The sequence below is a fragment of the Erpetoichthys calabaricus genome, chromosome 6, assembly GCF_900747795.2.
Source record: "Erpetoichthys calabaricus chromosome 6, fErpCal1.3, whole genome shotgun sequence".
NCBI lineage: Eukaryota > Metazoa > Chordata > Cladistia > Polypteriformes > Polypteridae > Erpetoichthys > Erpetoichthys calabaricus.
This window is the reverse complement of record NC_041399.2, coordinates 110,446,403-110,464,681: the sequence shown is the minus strand read 5'-3', so window position 1 is coordinate 110,464,681 and position 18,279 is coordinate 110,446,403. Positions and strand designations below refer to the sequence as shown.

At 35.5% G+C, this 18,279-nt stretch overlaps 1 protein-coding gene across 2 annotated transcripts in view; it reads left to right on the top strand.

Moving 5' to 3' along the window:
• The window catches only part of LOC114653490 (nephronophthisis 3), an 838,883-nt gene that overhangs the window by 378,032 nt on the left and 442,572 nt on the right, over window positions 1-18,279 (top strand). For both annotated transcript variants that reach the window (XM_028803845.2, XM_028803846.2), the window contains one exon: window positions 13,024-13,101. In XM_028803845.2, the coding sequence (XP_028659678.2) occupies window positions 13,024-13,101 (78 nt within the window). The remainder of the gene's footprint in view (window positions 1-13,023; window positions 13,102-18,279) is intronic.

The following is an 18,279-nucleotide window of genomic DNA, read 5'->3' as shown; positions in this document are numbered from 1 at the left end:
TTTGGCCTATGCAAGCCAAAAAACCTACTTCTTGAATCTGGGGTGAGGCATTCCTTTTATTTTCGGGCATTTACATTTTTATTTTCAGGCATTTAGGAATGCAGGCTGAATTTAGAGAATTGAAGCCTACAACCTTTTGAGTTTCATAAGCCAGCAAACAAGTATTCCTACTTTCTATATGTAATAATATTTCAGTTTGATTAATTTTAAATTCATGCTACAATTGCAACAGGACCTGTACTACAGAAAAAAGATATGTGAGTGTATATCCACTCTGGCACCCTTAAGAGCATGGTATTTGTTAGGAAACAATAAAAAGAATGATAAAATTGAAACTGAACAGAACCAAATGTAAAAAATTACAGACTACCACCATGCCTAGCCCAATTCAATGTTTTGTTATCTAGTGCATAAAGTATTTCTAAACTTCCTATCTAGAAGCAGAAGGGTTTAAGCTGTTTGCATTGTTTTTGCTTTAACAATGGCCCTTTTTGGTTATTGAATGCTTTCACTATCTTCTTAAGCCATAAAATGTTTTGTATATAAAACATGTAATAGCCTTTTCATCAACTTCTTTAGATTCCTTGTAATTTCTTCGTAATTGTATGGGTTATCCCCTAGTTTAACCCTCAGGCATATTTTAAAAATATTTCATACCTTCTTATCTAAGCTTATTCTTTTTCCTTGTCACCATATGACTTTGATTTTAGATGAAAAAACCTTTACAAAGTCCTATTGCTTTATTTCAAACAACTTACAAGCTTGTAAACCTCCCCATCTGAATCTCTTTTTGTAATATGACACACTTTTAGAGGTTTCAGTCTTCACAGTCAATATAGCTTCTTAGCTCCTACTTAGTCTTTGGTTTACAGTGATTAATCTTCTAAAATATTAATGCATTCCTTTTTCTCATATGTATAGATGTACTGAATCTTAGACTCTGAGTGAATGGATGCTTAATCATTTGTTTCCTGTATTTCAGTTAAAGTTTGAATTATTTGTATATGATGATTCTTTTCAATTATTCTATTTTATATCCAAATAATTCACACACAAAATATACATCCAAAGGTGTATAAATATTTATACATTATTCAGAAAATTACACCAAGACTCAGTAAGGTTCTTGACCTTATAAAACATTTTGAAAGTAGGGTCAACAGGGAGCTATTTAACAGGAAAAAAGGTAAAATAAAAAATGCATGCTTTTGAAGGAAACTTTCAGTTATAGCTAAAAGGCACAAATGGATTATTACTGTAACATATTCTAACATAGCATACTTATAACTGATAACACAAAATGTAACAAATTCCAAAGATTCTCATTTTATAATGACTCTTTTAATGGATAATTGAAATACATCAGTGGAGTAGCAGTGGGATATTAAAGAGTGTCTGTGTGAATAAGACTTTATATGAGTTTATACCACTTACAAGAGGTTCCACAGTGGGATGCACATTTTGAATACTTGCCAAACATTAGAAAATAGTTGCAAAAAAAGTTTATGGTATGAAGCCAACATTTTAAACCAGTATTGTGCAGCTAATTTCACTACAGTTACCACGACCACATCTTTTGCTACATCAAAAACCTTTTTAAAATGTATGTAATTCTTCTTATCCTGTTACTTTGAAGTAGACTTTTAACCAGATCTTTTTTAACTTCTTAATATTTGTTAATAATAGTAATGATAATAATAATGCATTTTATTTATATAGCACCTTTCTCATAGGCAATTTATGCATGATTCATTCTTTTTGAACTTCAGTGAGATATTTGAATTGATTCACAAGCATGAACTTATTGGTTCAGCAGTGTACAACAGAAGTACTGTAGTGCATACATGATGTTGTCAGCTTCTTTCATTTTGTAGGCACAAGTCTAAAGCGCATGTGCAAGTAACACCTATCTGATTCATGGTTCTTGTTCTTAATTCTTTTAGTTTGAGTTGAATTATTGCTTGCAAATTAAAGTTGTTACTGATTTTTGTCATTCATCATATAACTAATACAGTAAAAATATACAGTATATGCTGTATGTTTCTTTTGTTCAATTTGGTACTGGAATTGTTTTAAACAATATATAAACATAATATTAAACTAATACGATTATGGCTCTTTTACCATATACAAATTAGTCACATAAAATTGAACCTTTGGGTATGTATCATTCACTGATTGATTTGAGTTTGAACTGATTCATTACCCAAAGTGAATCATTATCTGAGAATGAGATGCAATCGTTCATCTGATTCGTGTACTGAATCATTGCTGAGAGGGAGCCACACAATTTTTTTTACTTAAGATGCTCATGCTTTATGTTTTCAAACAGGAACATTTTATATGGTATGAATTATCAGCATGTTTAATATATAATTAAATAATTCATACATAATTATATATTATATGGTTAATCCAAAGGGAACATCACTTCTGCCTTCAAAAACGTGTTTTTTTTTTTCTTCCCAGACCCATCCTGTTAATGAATTAAAGTAATCTAATGAATTGCTTCACTTAAACTGCTAGTTTGAAATAAAAGTGGATCAAAATGTCCATCAATAGTTGTTAAACTTCCACATAAATACAGCATTAGGGGTTAAATACAAACAATCTGTTGTCATACTGTAATACCTGAAATTACTGGACACATTTTTGCAATTTAAGTGACTCTTTTCTGTCAAGTGCACACTGGCCTGACACACCCAAAAGAAGCGGATATGGGTGCAGTTGAGCCCCTTAATGTTGGTTCATTAAGAAGTCAAGGCAGTTAATGGAAGAGCAAGGTATCACACTCTCCCCTAAAAGTTAGGCTGGCAGCTTCTGGTAGCATGCAGATTAGGAAAAGCCTTCCTCAAATGAGGCATTAAGAAAGATGTTAAATTGTGATTATTATCAAGTCAATTTTCAAGGAATAGTAAAAAAAACAACTAGGTCAAATACAGATTTTGTTTCTCTCTCTCTCTCTAAATGAAAGGCTGACGATAAGGTCACCTGGCCAGGGTGGACAGAAAAAAATACTATAGTTAAGATGAAGAAAAAAACAATCTGTTGAAATTCCAGGCAAAAAGAGCACCCAGCCCCCACTGGGCGTTTTACCTAACATAAATGTTACAAAGCATTTCCTTTTTTTTTTAAGGCTTTATTTCACTTAAAGCACAAAGCTGAACAGAGTTTAAGTGGTACATCGAAGGAACGGTTTTTGGTGTGTAAGAGGGAATGGTTGACAAAATGTTTTGTTAAATTAGATCTACCGCATTGAACCGGGCTGTAGGTGCTTCTGGGAGAAATGTTTAACTACTTGGAGACTGATGGTATGATTTGCAAAATATGTTTGAAAGCAGGATGTTTTAACAAATGAACCTCACGGAAAGCATGGAGCAACTGGAAAGTGAACCATCTCAAACAACATTTGAACCAAAAATCTCATGGTTGATTATGTCACAAAGCCTAAAAATCAATTGGAACATTTATTGAAAAAAATATTAACCGAATCTAAACAAGAACTTGAAGGCCAAGAAGAACTCTGTTCAGTGGAAGCAAGCATCACATGATGAAGTAGAAGTTTTAATTGATAATTTTTTTCTGGTTGTGAAAATAAATTCTTCTATGTTGGCAATCCAGGATATTCATGATCACGCTGTGAAATATATGAAAATACAGGACAATTGGCAAAGTAAGAGTTGTGCGTTTGAGTTCATCAAGTACAAAGTAATGTGTTTAAATTAAATCAGAAAATCAGCTCACCACACATTGATAGCTGATGGATCAACTGACATATTACAAATGTCTTAATTTTATTTATTAACTTTAGGAATGAAGCAAATCTATTTATAAAATTGTTTTCACTGGCATAATGAACAGCATGTGATAGTTTATCTATTTTTGGGGCTATCCAAAAATTTTATATGGGAAAACAAGTTAAATTTAAACTAGATGGTAATGGCACATTTGTCATGTGGGGCAAACGAAAAGCTGTAAATGCTCTTTTGTGGCAGTCCATTCCACAATTATCGGACCAACATTGTGTGGCACATTGTGAGGACCTGGGTGTAGATGATGCAGGGGAAAGACTTTTTCCCGATAAGTAATATTGAGACTTAGGTAAGAAGACAAAATTTGAAGAATTTGTGAAAGCTGCTGAGGCAGATTTGATTGCATTTAAACCACTAAACAATATCAGGTGTATTTACAGATATTGCGCAGTAAATGCTATGATTGGGAACTGTGATGTATTAGTGGAATACTGATGAAAAAAGTGTTGAAGACAAGGACTCTATTCATGAATGATGCATGTATAAATTAAAAAATGCAGAATGCTGTGTTGCTATCTCAATACTTAATGACATTCTAGCTGAACTGGCAGACTTATACAAAGTTCTACAAAGAAGTGTGCTTCTGACTGCTAGTGCTGTTCAGTTTGCCAGAGCAAAAATCAACAAATATAGGTCACAGTATCTTGGAAACGTGCTTCATTTCCAGCAATTATTTCTCTTCATTTCAGTTTCCAGTTAAAACAAAGTCAATAATCACTTTTATTCAGGGGACATGTGGCCATATGGACAATCGATTTCCAGACAAAGAATTGAAAGATTGGTATGTCTTGATAAGGAATGTTTCTCTATACCCGCAAATCTGGCATTTTTTTTGTTTGGATTTGAGCAAAGCAATAGGCTTGTCATAAAATACTGTGTTCTGTTGAAAAACTATAATTCTGTTTAAAAGGATCATTGTAACCATTATCTAGGGTTCAAGATAATGATTAAGAAAAAATTTGAAACTAAAATTGTAAAGACATTGTCGGATATAGTTACATTTACTAAAAACAAGGGTCATTTCAAGGAGTTGTTTTCACTTTTGGCACATTGTTGGCCTCGAGTGCTGACTGTGAAAGAGTATTTAGCCTAATGAGCAATAGCAAAGCAACATCTAGAATTTGTTTATATTCTGAGCATTTGAAACACTTAATGAGAATTAAACTCTTTTCAAATTCTGAACAGACTGTTAACGTTCATAGAGTTTAAAACTTTTGAATGAAACAGTAAGAAGAGAAACTGAATATTTCATGAAATTTTGAGTAGAAATAAACTTTTTGTTAAAAAAATGTTATTAGTTCAGTCAAATATTTTGACATTTAACATTAAATTTGCAACACAGTAAATAGTATTTTTTGATGATTTTTGTGCTATTTACAGAAGTGTATTGTGTGGAGATTCAGCCCCGAACACAGACAGAGATACAGACACCAGATGTCCCAAAACACACACGTTTATTGCTGCTTCCTGTACACAGCTCCAAACACTGCACAAATCAGCACATAGTCCTCTCCTTTCTCATTCTTCTTCTCTGTCGCCCTCACTCCTCCTCTCACAAGCTGTGTCTTATTCCTTTCTACTCCAACTCGTCTAATGGAGTGAGGCGGCCCCTTTTATACTGCCCCAGATGTGCTCCAGGTGCTTCCTGGAATCTCTTCCAGCAGAACTTCCGGTTGTGGCGGAAGTGCTGCAGTCCAGGGCTCCATAATCCTCCTGCTGCCCTCTGCCGGTGGCCACAGGCCCCAACAGTGATGAGCTTCTAAGCTCTGATCCCGTGGCCCCCATGCAGACCAGGGTGACTGCCCTGTCATGGCCCAGGAGAGGTATTATCCCTCTCCTGGTCCTTCCAGGTGTCCGCCACAATTGCTAATACTGGCACTCAAAAATTGTTGGATTTTAGAACTTTTTGCTCGCACTAAAAAAATGTGCACACAGCAGGCCACTCCTTATAGGGATCATTACTTAAATAGTCATCATTAGATATTTAAAAAGTATTTGTAACCTTAATATTGATTTATTTAGTAAGAACAAGGTTCTTACCTTGTTTTAATACAAAGTTTGGATGCCTACCCAAGTGTGCTGTCATCTTTTATACAATACCAGTGCCATATATACATTAATTTAAATGATTATCAAAGTGTGAAACAATACTTAAAATGGTGACACCTATAGAACAATGTTACACACACTGCCAATGTGCTGATTTCATGAAAAAGCACCATTTATTTGCATAAATTATTAATGCAAATAAAAAAAAAAATCACGCAAAAGTATACTGAAATGAGGCAATACAACATTTAATGAGTTTCTGAGAGAGCTTACCCTCCTAATGTGTAGACTTCAAATGGGCACATTTGGTGTTGCCTTAAAAATGGAGGAGCATAAACATCTTTGTCTGGGATTCAAAATCTATCTTCACATCCTAACCCTTAAAATTATATAGGTTATTTTACTCAAGAACCTGTTTTACCATACATCCAAAATATTTTCATTTTCAATTTCATATTCCTCTTCACATTCCACCAAAATAGGAGGTGGGGAACTGGCTGGATGAAAATATGTACTTCTCTACAACAACAACAACAACATTTATTTATATAGCACATTTTCATACAAAAAGTAGCTCAAAGTGCTTAGTGCAAAGTAGCTAGACTAGTTTCAAATTAGATATCTGAAATATTGCATGAACTTTAAAATGTGCCAGGAAGGTAAATTTCTAATTTTTAAAAAACTTTTTATTATGGTATGAATTATACTATAATTATAGTATAAAGTCTGCTATATCTTTTTTTTTTTTTTTTTTTAATATTTTTATTTTATTAATTTTCATTGTAATCATTCCATACAAACAGATCAATTTATAACCCAACAAATTTGAAGACAAATCAAACCCCACCCCTGAGAAGGAGAGCTTAGCTAAAGGAAAATTGCTTTAAGCTTTTTAATAAGGCAACATTAGACAAAAGAAGGGGAGAAGTAAATATCTATATAAATAAGAGATGGAGAAGGGAGTTAAATGCAATAATAGTTAATTCTCTTATTCTAAAATAATATTGATTAAATCCTGCCAAGTTTTGAAAAAATTTTGTACAGATCCTCTAACTGAAAATTTGATTTTTTCCAATTTCAAATAATATAAAACATCAGTTTCCCACTGACTTATAAGAGGAGAATTAGGATTCTTCCAATTTAACAAAATAAGTCTGCGTGCCAAGAGTGTAGTGAATGCAATCACCGTTTTGTTTGTCCTTCTCCAATTCAAGTCCATCTGGAAGGACACCAAACACAGCTGTTAGTGGGTTAGGAGGGATTGTGATACTAAGGCTGTCTGAGAGGCACTTAAAAATTTTTTGTCCAAAATGATGTTAGTTTGGTGCAGGCCCAGAACATGTGACCCAGTGAGGCAGGAGCTTGGTTGCAGCGCTCGCAGGTTGGATCCTGGCCTGGAAACATTTTGGACAGTTTTAAGCGAGACAGATGAGCTCGATATATAATTTTTAGTTGAATAATTCTATGCTTTGCGCATATAGAACTCGAGTGAATTCTCTGCTTTGCTACCTTCCACTCCTTTTCTGATATATTGATTAAGAGATCTTCTTCCCAATGTCCTCTTGGATCTTTGAAAGGTAGGGACTCTAATAAGATTTTATATATTGCGGAAATAGTGTTTGTTTCCTCGGAATTGAGCAGTATTTTTTCCAGCATTGTGGAGGGTGCAAGGTGGGGGAAATCGGGCAATTTCTGTTTAACAAAATTTCTAATTTGAAGATAGTAAAAGAAATGTGTAGCTGGGAGGTTAAATTTTGAACGTAATTGTTCAAAAGATGTAAATATGTTGTCTATATAAAGATCTCTGAGCATTTTAATCCCAAAACTTTTCCAGGTATTAAAAACTGGATATACTTGCGAAGGTTGAAAGAGGTAGTTCCCTTGCATAGGTGCCACTGATAAAAGATTTTCCATCTTAAAATGCTTCCTAATTTGGTTCCATATTCTGAGTGAGTAAAGCACAATTGGGTTATTAGTATATTTGCGATAACTTTCATTTATTGGAGAGCAGAGCAGGGAATATAAAGAAGTACTACAGGATTTTACTTCTATTGCAGACCAAGCCTGTGTATGTGCATTTATTTGTGTCCAGGTTTTTATGGCTTGTATGTTTGCTGCCCAGTAATAAAACTGAAAATTAGGTAAAGCCATGCTACCTTCTGCCTGAGGTCTTTGTAGGGTTGCTCTTCGGATACGTGGGTGTTTTGAGTTCCAAATGAATGAGGTTATTATTGAATCTAACTGTTTAAAAAACGATTTATTGATATATATTGAAATGTTTTGAAATAAAAAGAGAAGTTTAGGAAGGATATTCATCTTAACGATGTTAATTCTTCCGGCTAGAGTGAGATGAAGGGTTGACCATCTATGCAAGTCTTGCTTAATTTTTTCCATACAGATGCCAAAACTTTGTTGATAAAGAGCTTTATGTTTACTTGTGATATTTACCCCTAGGTATTTAAACTGATCTGCTATGGTAAAAGGTAGGGTGTCTAATTTATTATTATATGCTTGTGAGTTCACTGGAAAGAGTATACTTTTATTCAGATTAATTCTAAGACCAGATATCTTTTGAAATTCTGTTAGTGCTGTTAAAACAGCTGGGACAGTGTTTTCTGGGTCTGATATATATAAGACCATATCATCTGCATATAAAGAAATTTTCTATTCCAGTCCTTCTCTGACAATCCCCTTTATCTGATGAGAATTTCGGCAGTGAACCGCCAGTGGTTCAATAGCGATTGCAAACAACAGTGGCGACAAGGGACATCCTTGTCTGGTACCATGTTCTAGTTTAAAGTAGTCTGAGCAAATTTTATTAATACAAACTGAAGCTTCTGGACTGGTATACAGTAGTTTAATCCAAGCACAAATATTCGGGCCAAACCCAAATTTCTCCAATGCAGTGAAAAGGTAATTCCATTCGATCATATCAAATGCCTTTTCTGCGTCTAATGATAGTAATATCTCTGGGGTGTTTGATTTTGCTGGTGAATATATAACATTAAACAAGCGTCGGAGATTTGAAGATAGATGTCGGCCTTTAATAAATCCAGTTTGATCTTGTGATATTACCGAGGGCAGCACTTTCTCCATCCTTCTAGTTAGGATTTTTGAGAGTATCTTAACATCATTATTCAGGAGTGAAATTGGTCTATATGATGCACATTGTAACAAGTCCTTATTTTGTTTAGGAAAGACGGTGATTAATGCTTGTCGAAATGTTTGAGGTAGTATTTGGTGGTCTTTAGCTTCTGTAAATGTTACCAATAAGAGTGGAGCTAGCTGAGTGGAGAATTTCTTATAAAACTCTACGGGGTAACCATCAGGGCCTGATGATTTCCCGCTTTGTAGTGACTTTATAGCGTCTAGTAATTCTGTTAGCGTTAGAGGTTTATCTAGTTCCTCAGCACTTAAAGCATCTATTTGTGGTATTTATGAATTATCCAGAAATGCATTAGATTGCGTGTTGTCTTCTTTGGGCTCAGTGGAATATAAAGACTTATAGTAATCTCTAAATGTGTGCATTATTTTATTATGGTCGATGATTTCTTCTCCATTCTTGTTGGTGATTACTGGTATTGCATTGTGAACTTCTTGTTTATGAATTTGTTGAGCTAAAAGCTTATTAGCTTTTTCTCCGTGTTCATAGTAATGCTGTCTAGACTTATAAATAAGTTGTTCAGTTTCTTTAGTTGTTAAGATGTTAAGTTCTGTATGCAGGGCCTGCCTTTTCCTGTGAAGAGCTTCACTTGGACGCCTGGCTTGTTCTTCATCTATTCTAGTAATTTCATTTCTTAGCTCTGACACTTTTTTGGTTTCTAATTTATTTCTATGGGAAAGATATGAAATAATCTGGCCTCTTAGGAAGGCCTTTAGAGTTTCCCAGAGTGTTCCTGCAGAAACCTCTGTAGACGTGTTTGTCTCTAGGAAGAAGCTGATTTGTTTGGATATAAATTCTGTGCAGTTCTCGTCTGCCAATAAAAGAGGGTTAAGACGCCATCTGCGAGGTGAGTACGAGGGGCTTATTGATTTTAGCTCCAAGACTAGAGGGGCATGGTCAGAGATAACAATTGTGTCATATTTGCATGATTTAATTGTAGGCAGGAAATTATTATCTATAAAAAAATAATCAATTCTTGAGTAGCTATAATGCACTGGTGAGTAGAACGAATATGTTGTTGAGTTTGGGTTAAGAAACCTCCAGGGGTCTGATAAGTTGTGATCATTTAAAAACTGTGTAATTATCTTTGCAGTATTAGATGTCGTCCCCCCTGTCACGGGAGTCCTATCTAAGAGTGGATTTAAAACACAATTAAAGTCCCCAGCCATTATAATTTTATGAGTGTTCACATTGGGAATGGATGCAAATAGATTTTGCATGAATTCCTTATCATCAACATTGGGTGCATAAACATTTATCAAAATCATTTTACTGTTATATAAGTTGCCCATGACCATCACATATCTCCCTTCAGGGTCCGACATTACCTCTGATGCTACAAATGGAACTGTTCTATGTATGAGAATTCCCACCCCTCTAGTTTTCTTTATAAAGCTAGAATGGAACATTTGGCCAGTCCAGTCTTTTTGTAATCTGAACTGATCCTTGGTTAGTAAGTGGGTCTCCTGTAAAAATACTATTTTAGCGTTTAAGCCTGTTAGGTGAGAGCATACTTTCTTTCTCTTTAATTCGTGATTCAGGCCTTTAACATTCCAGCTCACAAAGTTAACTGTCCCATCATGGAGACATTGATTCTGAGTTTTTAATGTCATTTTATAGTTTTAATTGGTAATATGGCAGTTTTAATCTTAGTTTCAAGATTCCCCAGGAGTTGTTGCATGTTAGCCTGTTGCTGCATTGATATTTATAATTATAAGGATTATAAGAATAGATTAAATATAACCTGCTCTCCTTCTCTCCCCCCTTTATCCCCCCACCCCCCCATTTTGCCTCCCCACATGAGGCTAGACCCCACTTCGCGATGTTCCAGTCCTCTGACATACGAAGAGACAGAGCACGTCCAAAACAAAAACAAACCCCACCCTGCAGCGGTGTTACAGAATTAAAACAGAGATATCTTTTACAGTTAAATCCTTAATACTATCTGCTGAAAATGTTCTCATTAACAATATTTAAGCTTGAAATAATCTTCAGCGCTTTTAAGTTAAGATATTAAGATAAAAAAAAAAAAAAAACAACCCTGGGAGTGATTTTAAAAACTAGTCTAGGATAAACCTGGTAATTCATACTGTAATAGTATAATGGTAATTGTATAAATAGTAGAACAAGCATTAAACCAAGGGTATGAAGTTAAACAGTCTACTTTAAGGTATAGTAAAATAAAAAAAAAAAATAAAAAAAAAAAAAAAAAAAGGAATAAAAAAATAAATAAATAAAACGAATCCTACTTTAATCACTTCCACATTTTCACACTCACGTCTATAACTCTATAACTCTGATTAAAACATAAACATATAACATATAAAGTCCAGCTAAAAACAAAAAAAAAAAAGAAAATAAGATGTATAATTATAATACCAGTCTCTTTAAACATGGATCCAGCGATCAGATCATAGGTCTTTCCCGTGCCTTGATAGAATACGGCTCTTTAATTTTAATTAACTTTCAAAAAAGTGTCGGAAACAGCTTCTTTAATTCTTTTTCAGCTTCTTCTTTGCTGAAGAAGATATAATGTCCATCTTGAACTTCCACTTTCAGTTTGGCAGGATACAAGAGGCTGTATTTGATATCGGCTTCCCGTAGCATCCTTTTAATGTCGTTGTAGGATCTGCGTTTTGCAGCTGTTGATGGTGAGAAGTCGGGAAAAATACGAATAAGATTATTTTCGAATATAATCTCTTGCTTGTGTCTGAGAAGTGCCATCACATCAAGCTTACATCTTAGTCGTTCGAAGCGGACAATAAAAGACCTAGATTTAAAGGCGCTTGGTATCTTTGTGCGATAAGCCGTGGCTATCTCATTGTCGAGTTTAAAGTCATCTCCAATTATTTTAGACAGTAATTCTACTGCAAATTTCACTGGGCTTGAGCTTTCTCGTTTCTCAGGTATACCGTCAATTCTTATATTATTTCTTCTGCACCCATCCTCCAGGGCTGCAAGTCTGTCTCCAAGTTTTTTGTATTCCGAGTTCGCAGCTGTGGCTTTTTCATCGGCGTTAGATGCCATTTGTTCCGCTGTTTCCACTCGAGCCGTGAGTCCCTGCTTAATGTCTTCCAGCTGATCTGAAACGTCATTAATATGATCATCAAGCCTTTTCAGTTTGGAGTTAGTTTCTTCAATGTGTTCCACTAATTTCTCCAACATGCCTTTAAAGTTCACGTCGAAACGTTCAAATAGACGCGTTTCCTTATCTTTGTTATCCTTCTTGAGCTCAGTGGCCACCTCCTTAAGATCATTTGTGTTATCTTTCTTAAGCTCCTTCATGGCCGTAACTATGGCAGTGGACTGTGTAGCGATCATCTCTTTCTGTGTAGCGATCATCTCTTTCAGTTCGGACAGTTCGCTTCTGCTTTCGTGCTCCGCAAGTGAAAATGCAGCTCCTGTTACAGGCTCGCAATGAGTAGATGAGAGCACGTCCTGCAGAGCCTTTCTAGTCTCGAATGATCCTCAGAAATCGGCGATCCCTCGCGACCTGTATCACTTGCGCCTTCGCTCCCATTTTCACTCTCGACTGGAGACGATACAATGGAGCGGGGTCCCAGGAATTCTGCGCACTCTTCTGCCTGTTCCAGGTCAGTCTCCGTGATGCCATACCTTATACTTGCACTCAGGCCGGAAGTCTGTCCGGACTTCGATGCAGCTTTAAGTTTCTTTTCCGGTTCTTTCTGACTTTTCTTCTTGTTACTCATGCTTGTATATTGTAGTGGAAGTTCCTTGGTCGGGTTAAATACAGGATACCTCTAAATAATATGAAATACGTGGGAAAATAAAGCCGCTGCTAGCGGAGCTCTGCTTCAGACGTCCATCTCCTATAAACGGACGAAACCAAGTCTGCTATATCTTAATACCAGAGTGTGGGCCGGAACCTTCATGCAGATGTTTTGAATTGTGAGCCATACCTTCTGTTCTACTTTAACTATGGGGAATTTTTTTTCTTATTATAATGAAATTATTCTATAATGTCATGTTCTTTTTCAGGAGGTGCTGGAATATTATGAGAAATATGAAAATTCACCAATGAGATGGAAAAAGCCTGAGGTGATTCAGAAACTTAAGGTAAGTTACAGTAACACTTATGATCATTGGTAGAATTTTAGACTAAGTTTTAGCAGCCATCTAGATAGTAATTCTGTTTCCATGATTTTTTTTTTTATTCTAGGAATCCGTTGATTTATCAAGTGGTGGTTTGCATCTTCAAATATATACTAGTCCCTATGAGTTCTAAATACATTTTTAAATGTTCTTTTTACATCAGCTTTACTTTCTTTATCTATATACTTTATCAGTATTTTTTAATGAAATGTTTCCACAATGGCTAGTGCTGTGCCTTACAGTAGTAGTAATAAAACTACCAAAATTCTGTAGTTTAAACATGGTGGAAATATACGATTGTCTTATCAGCGTGCAACTGAAAGCAACATCTCAGACTTGCATTGTCCCATGCAGTGGTACCATAACAGTAACACTTAACAGTGCACTATTCTAACCAATAAATAGAGATTTATATGCAGGGAAGAGTCATGGCAGGCCTTCATTTGCATAGTTATCTAAAATTGTACAATTTAATTTCTTTCTGATTGATTTTATACTTCCAGGAATTAAGTACTTTACTATTTTGCTGTTTTTTTTAGCTTTTTAAGGATTCTGATTGTGATAATCATCAACATCGCCATTTTATTTCTGTTGTTATGATGGCATGTGTTGGTATGGTAATTTCTAAAAGCGTAGTGTCTTAACTATGTTTTCTAAAAGACAAGGAATCTTTGACAAAAGAAAACTAATTTCTTAGGATTCATTGATCCTGCTTCTCTGGTTAGGTACAGTATGGTTGTGGAAAACCTGCTCTGATCATTTGTGTATGTATGCACACAATCTCATAATACATATTGAATATTTTCTATCTATGTCCACGTCCCCACAATCCACCTTTGATCGTGAATGGCTTGGTGAAGCTTCTCTCCTTTTTTGTTTAGATTTTCACATCAGTTCTCCTTTTTGGAGGCACTGTGTGTACTCTATGGTATAAAACCTTACATAAATTATTGAAATGTAGCACACTCAAAACATACAATAAAATTATGAAAGAAGCAGTGTTGTCAGGGAGAGTTTGCATCAAGCATCCATGCCCAACATCTGGATGTGACTAGTAACATGACTCTAATACTTTGCTCTCAAGAACAGCTGCAAAAATCACTTGAATAAATATGTAAGCCCTTAGGCACTGCTGAACCATTTTCATAGTTATTTGCTGCCAGATTTTTTTGTTGCTGTTTAAATCAAGTATTTGATTTTTTTTTCGTGTTAAACATATCTATAGTATAATAGAAGTGTCTACAATCAATGTGAGAATAATACAAATCCTTCCATGGATTATGGATTACAGGCTTTGTGGCAACTTCCTTTACTGCTAGGGTTTAGCCTTTTACTCACATTTCAATATAACTGTACAAGTCCATGTCTTGTCTAGTTATAGTTCTCCACTGAAGGTGGGCTGGATAATCTCCATTCACTGCACATTGCCAAGATACACACTGCTTTCCTGGGAAGGGGTTGAGATGAATGTGAATGCATAATGATTTTAACTTTTATAGTACAAGTGTATTGTCACATGTAGAAAATACAGTGAAATTCAGACTTGTTTATTTGACCAACATGCAACACATCACCTTTCTCCAGCACAATATCAGCAAGTATTCCTTTAAAAAACTGATTCCAAAAGGGTTGATATGTTTACTGTTGTAGAATGGGATTTTACCCCCTTTACCTCACAATACTGCTCATTGATACCTCTAAGTGACCAGGCTAAATTATAGAAGGGATGTTAACAGGACCTTAGGAGCACTTTTAGGTAAAGGCATAACCGTGCCACTTGTCACAATGCTTCCAGCGAAACTTTTGGTGGATGTGTTCTCCATTTTACCAACTATTACTTCATTCTAATGGAGAAGAAAGAATAATATTGTTACAGACATTTCCTTTTTATTCTCTATTTTGTATCTTAGCATTTTTGGACTTGTTCTAATGCAACCATATATTATTTAATATAGTCGAAAAGGTTTATATGACCAGAACATTAACAAACAGCAAAAGCAAGAAAAAGAAAAGAAATGCATCTCAGTGTAACACACATACACATGCTTCCTATATTCTAATTAAAATTTAGCAAAACCAGTATTTACTTTTCATTTGATACATACCTTACATAATCAAGGTAGGACTCCTGTTAACAGAAGTAAATTGGGATGAATAATTGCAGTTGTAGTGGGTCACAGGACTGAATTAGGGGACCACTGGATTAGGCATTATAATCTATGAGCTGTTTATATACCACTCAATTGGTAGAATAGTTCTTTCAGTACTTGTGCACTTTCTCCTAATATTATTCTAGTGGGTGACTTTAACATTCATGTAGATAATATTAACTGCCCATCTACAAAGGATTTTATGTCCTGCCTTGATAGTTTTAGTATACAGAGAGAGAGGAAAGGAGAGAGGTTAGGAGCATGCGCTGATACAGCGCGTTGCCGCACCCACCACACGGCACACCAACTCAGGACCCAAATTAGGACTCAAGTGCAGCTAACAATTTGTTAATTTCCCAATACACTCCAGAGGCCACATTCTTGATTTTATATGCTGCTCTGGCTTTGCCCCAAGTAATTGTAATGATTTCTTTATATCTCACCATAAATTGTTATCGTAACATAAAAAATATAAATATCTGCCTTGACTACGGCAATTGATAACCTTTCCTGCAATGAAGATTTACTTACTCCAGAAGAATTGGTTTCTTACTACAATGACAGACTCCATAGCCTTTTGGACACATTTGCACCTCTAAAAACCCGGACTGTCTTCTTTACACACTTTGCTGCCTGGTTCACTCCTGAGCTTCAGCAGCTTAAAGTAAATGGATGTCACTTAGAACGTCTCTATAAAATATCTGGACTCACTGTGCACCTAGAAATGTATCATCAGCACATTTATCTGTACAAAGATACATTATCTGCGGCTGAAACTGCTTATTACTCTAAACAAATCATGTCTAATAGTAACAAAAGAGCATTGTTTTCCACTATTAACAGAATTCTGGCACCTCCTGATATAATTCCATCTTATATGTGTTGCACTGCTACATGTGATGCATTCTTGACCTTTTTTTTAAAACCAAAATTGAAAATATTCATCAACAACTTGCATCTTCACTACATTTGCCATCCAATTCTTATTTAAATATTTCAGCTGAGCCTCCATTAACTTATCTATTAACTTGTGAATTGCCCACTGAAGCTGAAATTTCTTCTGTTATTCATAAGTCTACATCTGCCATTTGTCAGCTTGATCCCATGCCTACTCGACTGGTAAAAGCCTGCTTGCCTTCACTTATAACCGATATCATTCAATCCTCTTTGAGATCTGGATTTGTTCCTCTATCCCTCAAATCAGCTGTAATAACTCCAGTTATTACCACCTGGTGCTGACCTCAAGAACTACAATAATTGTCACCCTATATCAAATCTACCATTCATTTCCAAAATTCCGCCATTGGCATTACCGATTCTCCTTTTATATGGTTCACTTCATACTTGTGTTGTCATACTCAGTTTGTTCACCTAAAAAGCTCCTGATCATGATTCCTCCCAGTCACTAGTGGTGTTCCCCTGGGATCGGTGCTTGGCCCCTTACTGTTTTGAATATATCTACTCCTTTTAGGTGGCATTTTTAAGAAATTTGGAATTGATTTTCATTGTTATGCAGACGATACTCAGCTCTATATATCTACAAAGCCCAACTTTGTCCTTCCTCCTTTCTGCCTCAATGACTGTCTATTTGAGGTAAAACCTTCTAATTTCCTCCAACTCAATAGCCATTACACAGAGTTTGTCCTCATTGGCTCCAAGTCTGCTTTATCAAAATCTAATAATTTTTCGCTTAATATTGATGGTACATCAGTCTATCCCTACCCTCAGTTTAAGAGTTTGGGGGTCATCTTTGATAGTACCCCGTGTTTTCAATACCATATCAATAATGTTACATGGTCATCTTTTTTTCATCTCCGTGGCATTGCGTGCCTGAGACCCTCCCTCACACTAAATAGCACCGGCATCCTTACTCATGCATCGGTAACTTCCCGCATTGATTATTGTAATTCTGTTCTCTTTGGTCTCCCACATAAGCTTCTCCATAAACAATAGCTTGTTCAGAATTCAGCTGCCCTTATTATAACTCAGACCTCTTCCATGCAACACATTACCCCATCTCTTAAACAGCTTCATTGGCTTCCTGTAAAATATCACATTGATTTTAAAATTCTTTTACTTACCTTCAAAGCACTTCATAACCATGCTCCTTTATACCTCTATGACCTCACACTTGTTTATACTCCTAACCGCACTCTTAGGTCCTCTACATCTGGTCTTTTCATCACCCCCACTGCCCCCGTTCCCCCCGCACGTCTGATCACCATGGGTTCCAGGGCATTTAGTTGTACTGCTTCTTGTCTCTGGAACTCACTAGCACAAAACATTTGGGACATAGATTCCCTACCTTTTTTCAAATCTCATTTTAAGACTTATCTATTTAGATTAGCTTACACTACATGACCTTAGGTTGTATTCTTATTGCTGTATTTTCAGTTCCGTAGATATAGATGTATGCATATGCATATGTGTATGTGTACATACATGTTTTTGTTGATTTTATGATTTTATTATCTGTACAGTGTCCTTGGGTGTTTAGAAAGGTGCCTTGAAATAAAAATTATTATTATTATTATTATTTATATTGTAAGTTTAGATTTCAGCATGTGATATTACCATAGAAGATATTGCAAGTTTCAAAAGTTAATCTCATTTGGACATTTTTCCTTCAAATGGCTGAAAACAGAAAAGATTACTAGGCTGTTGATTACCATAAGGATTATATTTAAATTCTTTCTGTTATTGGCCTGAATCTCTATGTGTCCCACTTTTGCTTCCTTTACACTCCACACATGTTGCCTTTTCTGTATTCTGATGTCTTTACACTGACACAGTGCCTGTTTTGTTGTTGCTTTTATTCACTCTGATGTCCGCTTGAGGCAAGAAAATTCTGTGGTTGGGTTTATGCTCCTCAGTGGGGATGACACTGGGTAGCTGTTTAAAAGACAATTCGCCATGAGTAAGGTAGAAGTCATTGTTGAGATATATGAAAATAATTTAAGGGAAAATGCTAAACTTTGAGACTTTGCCTTTG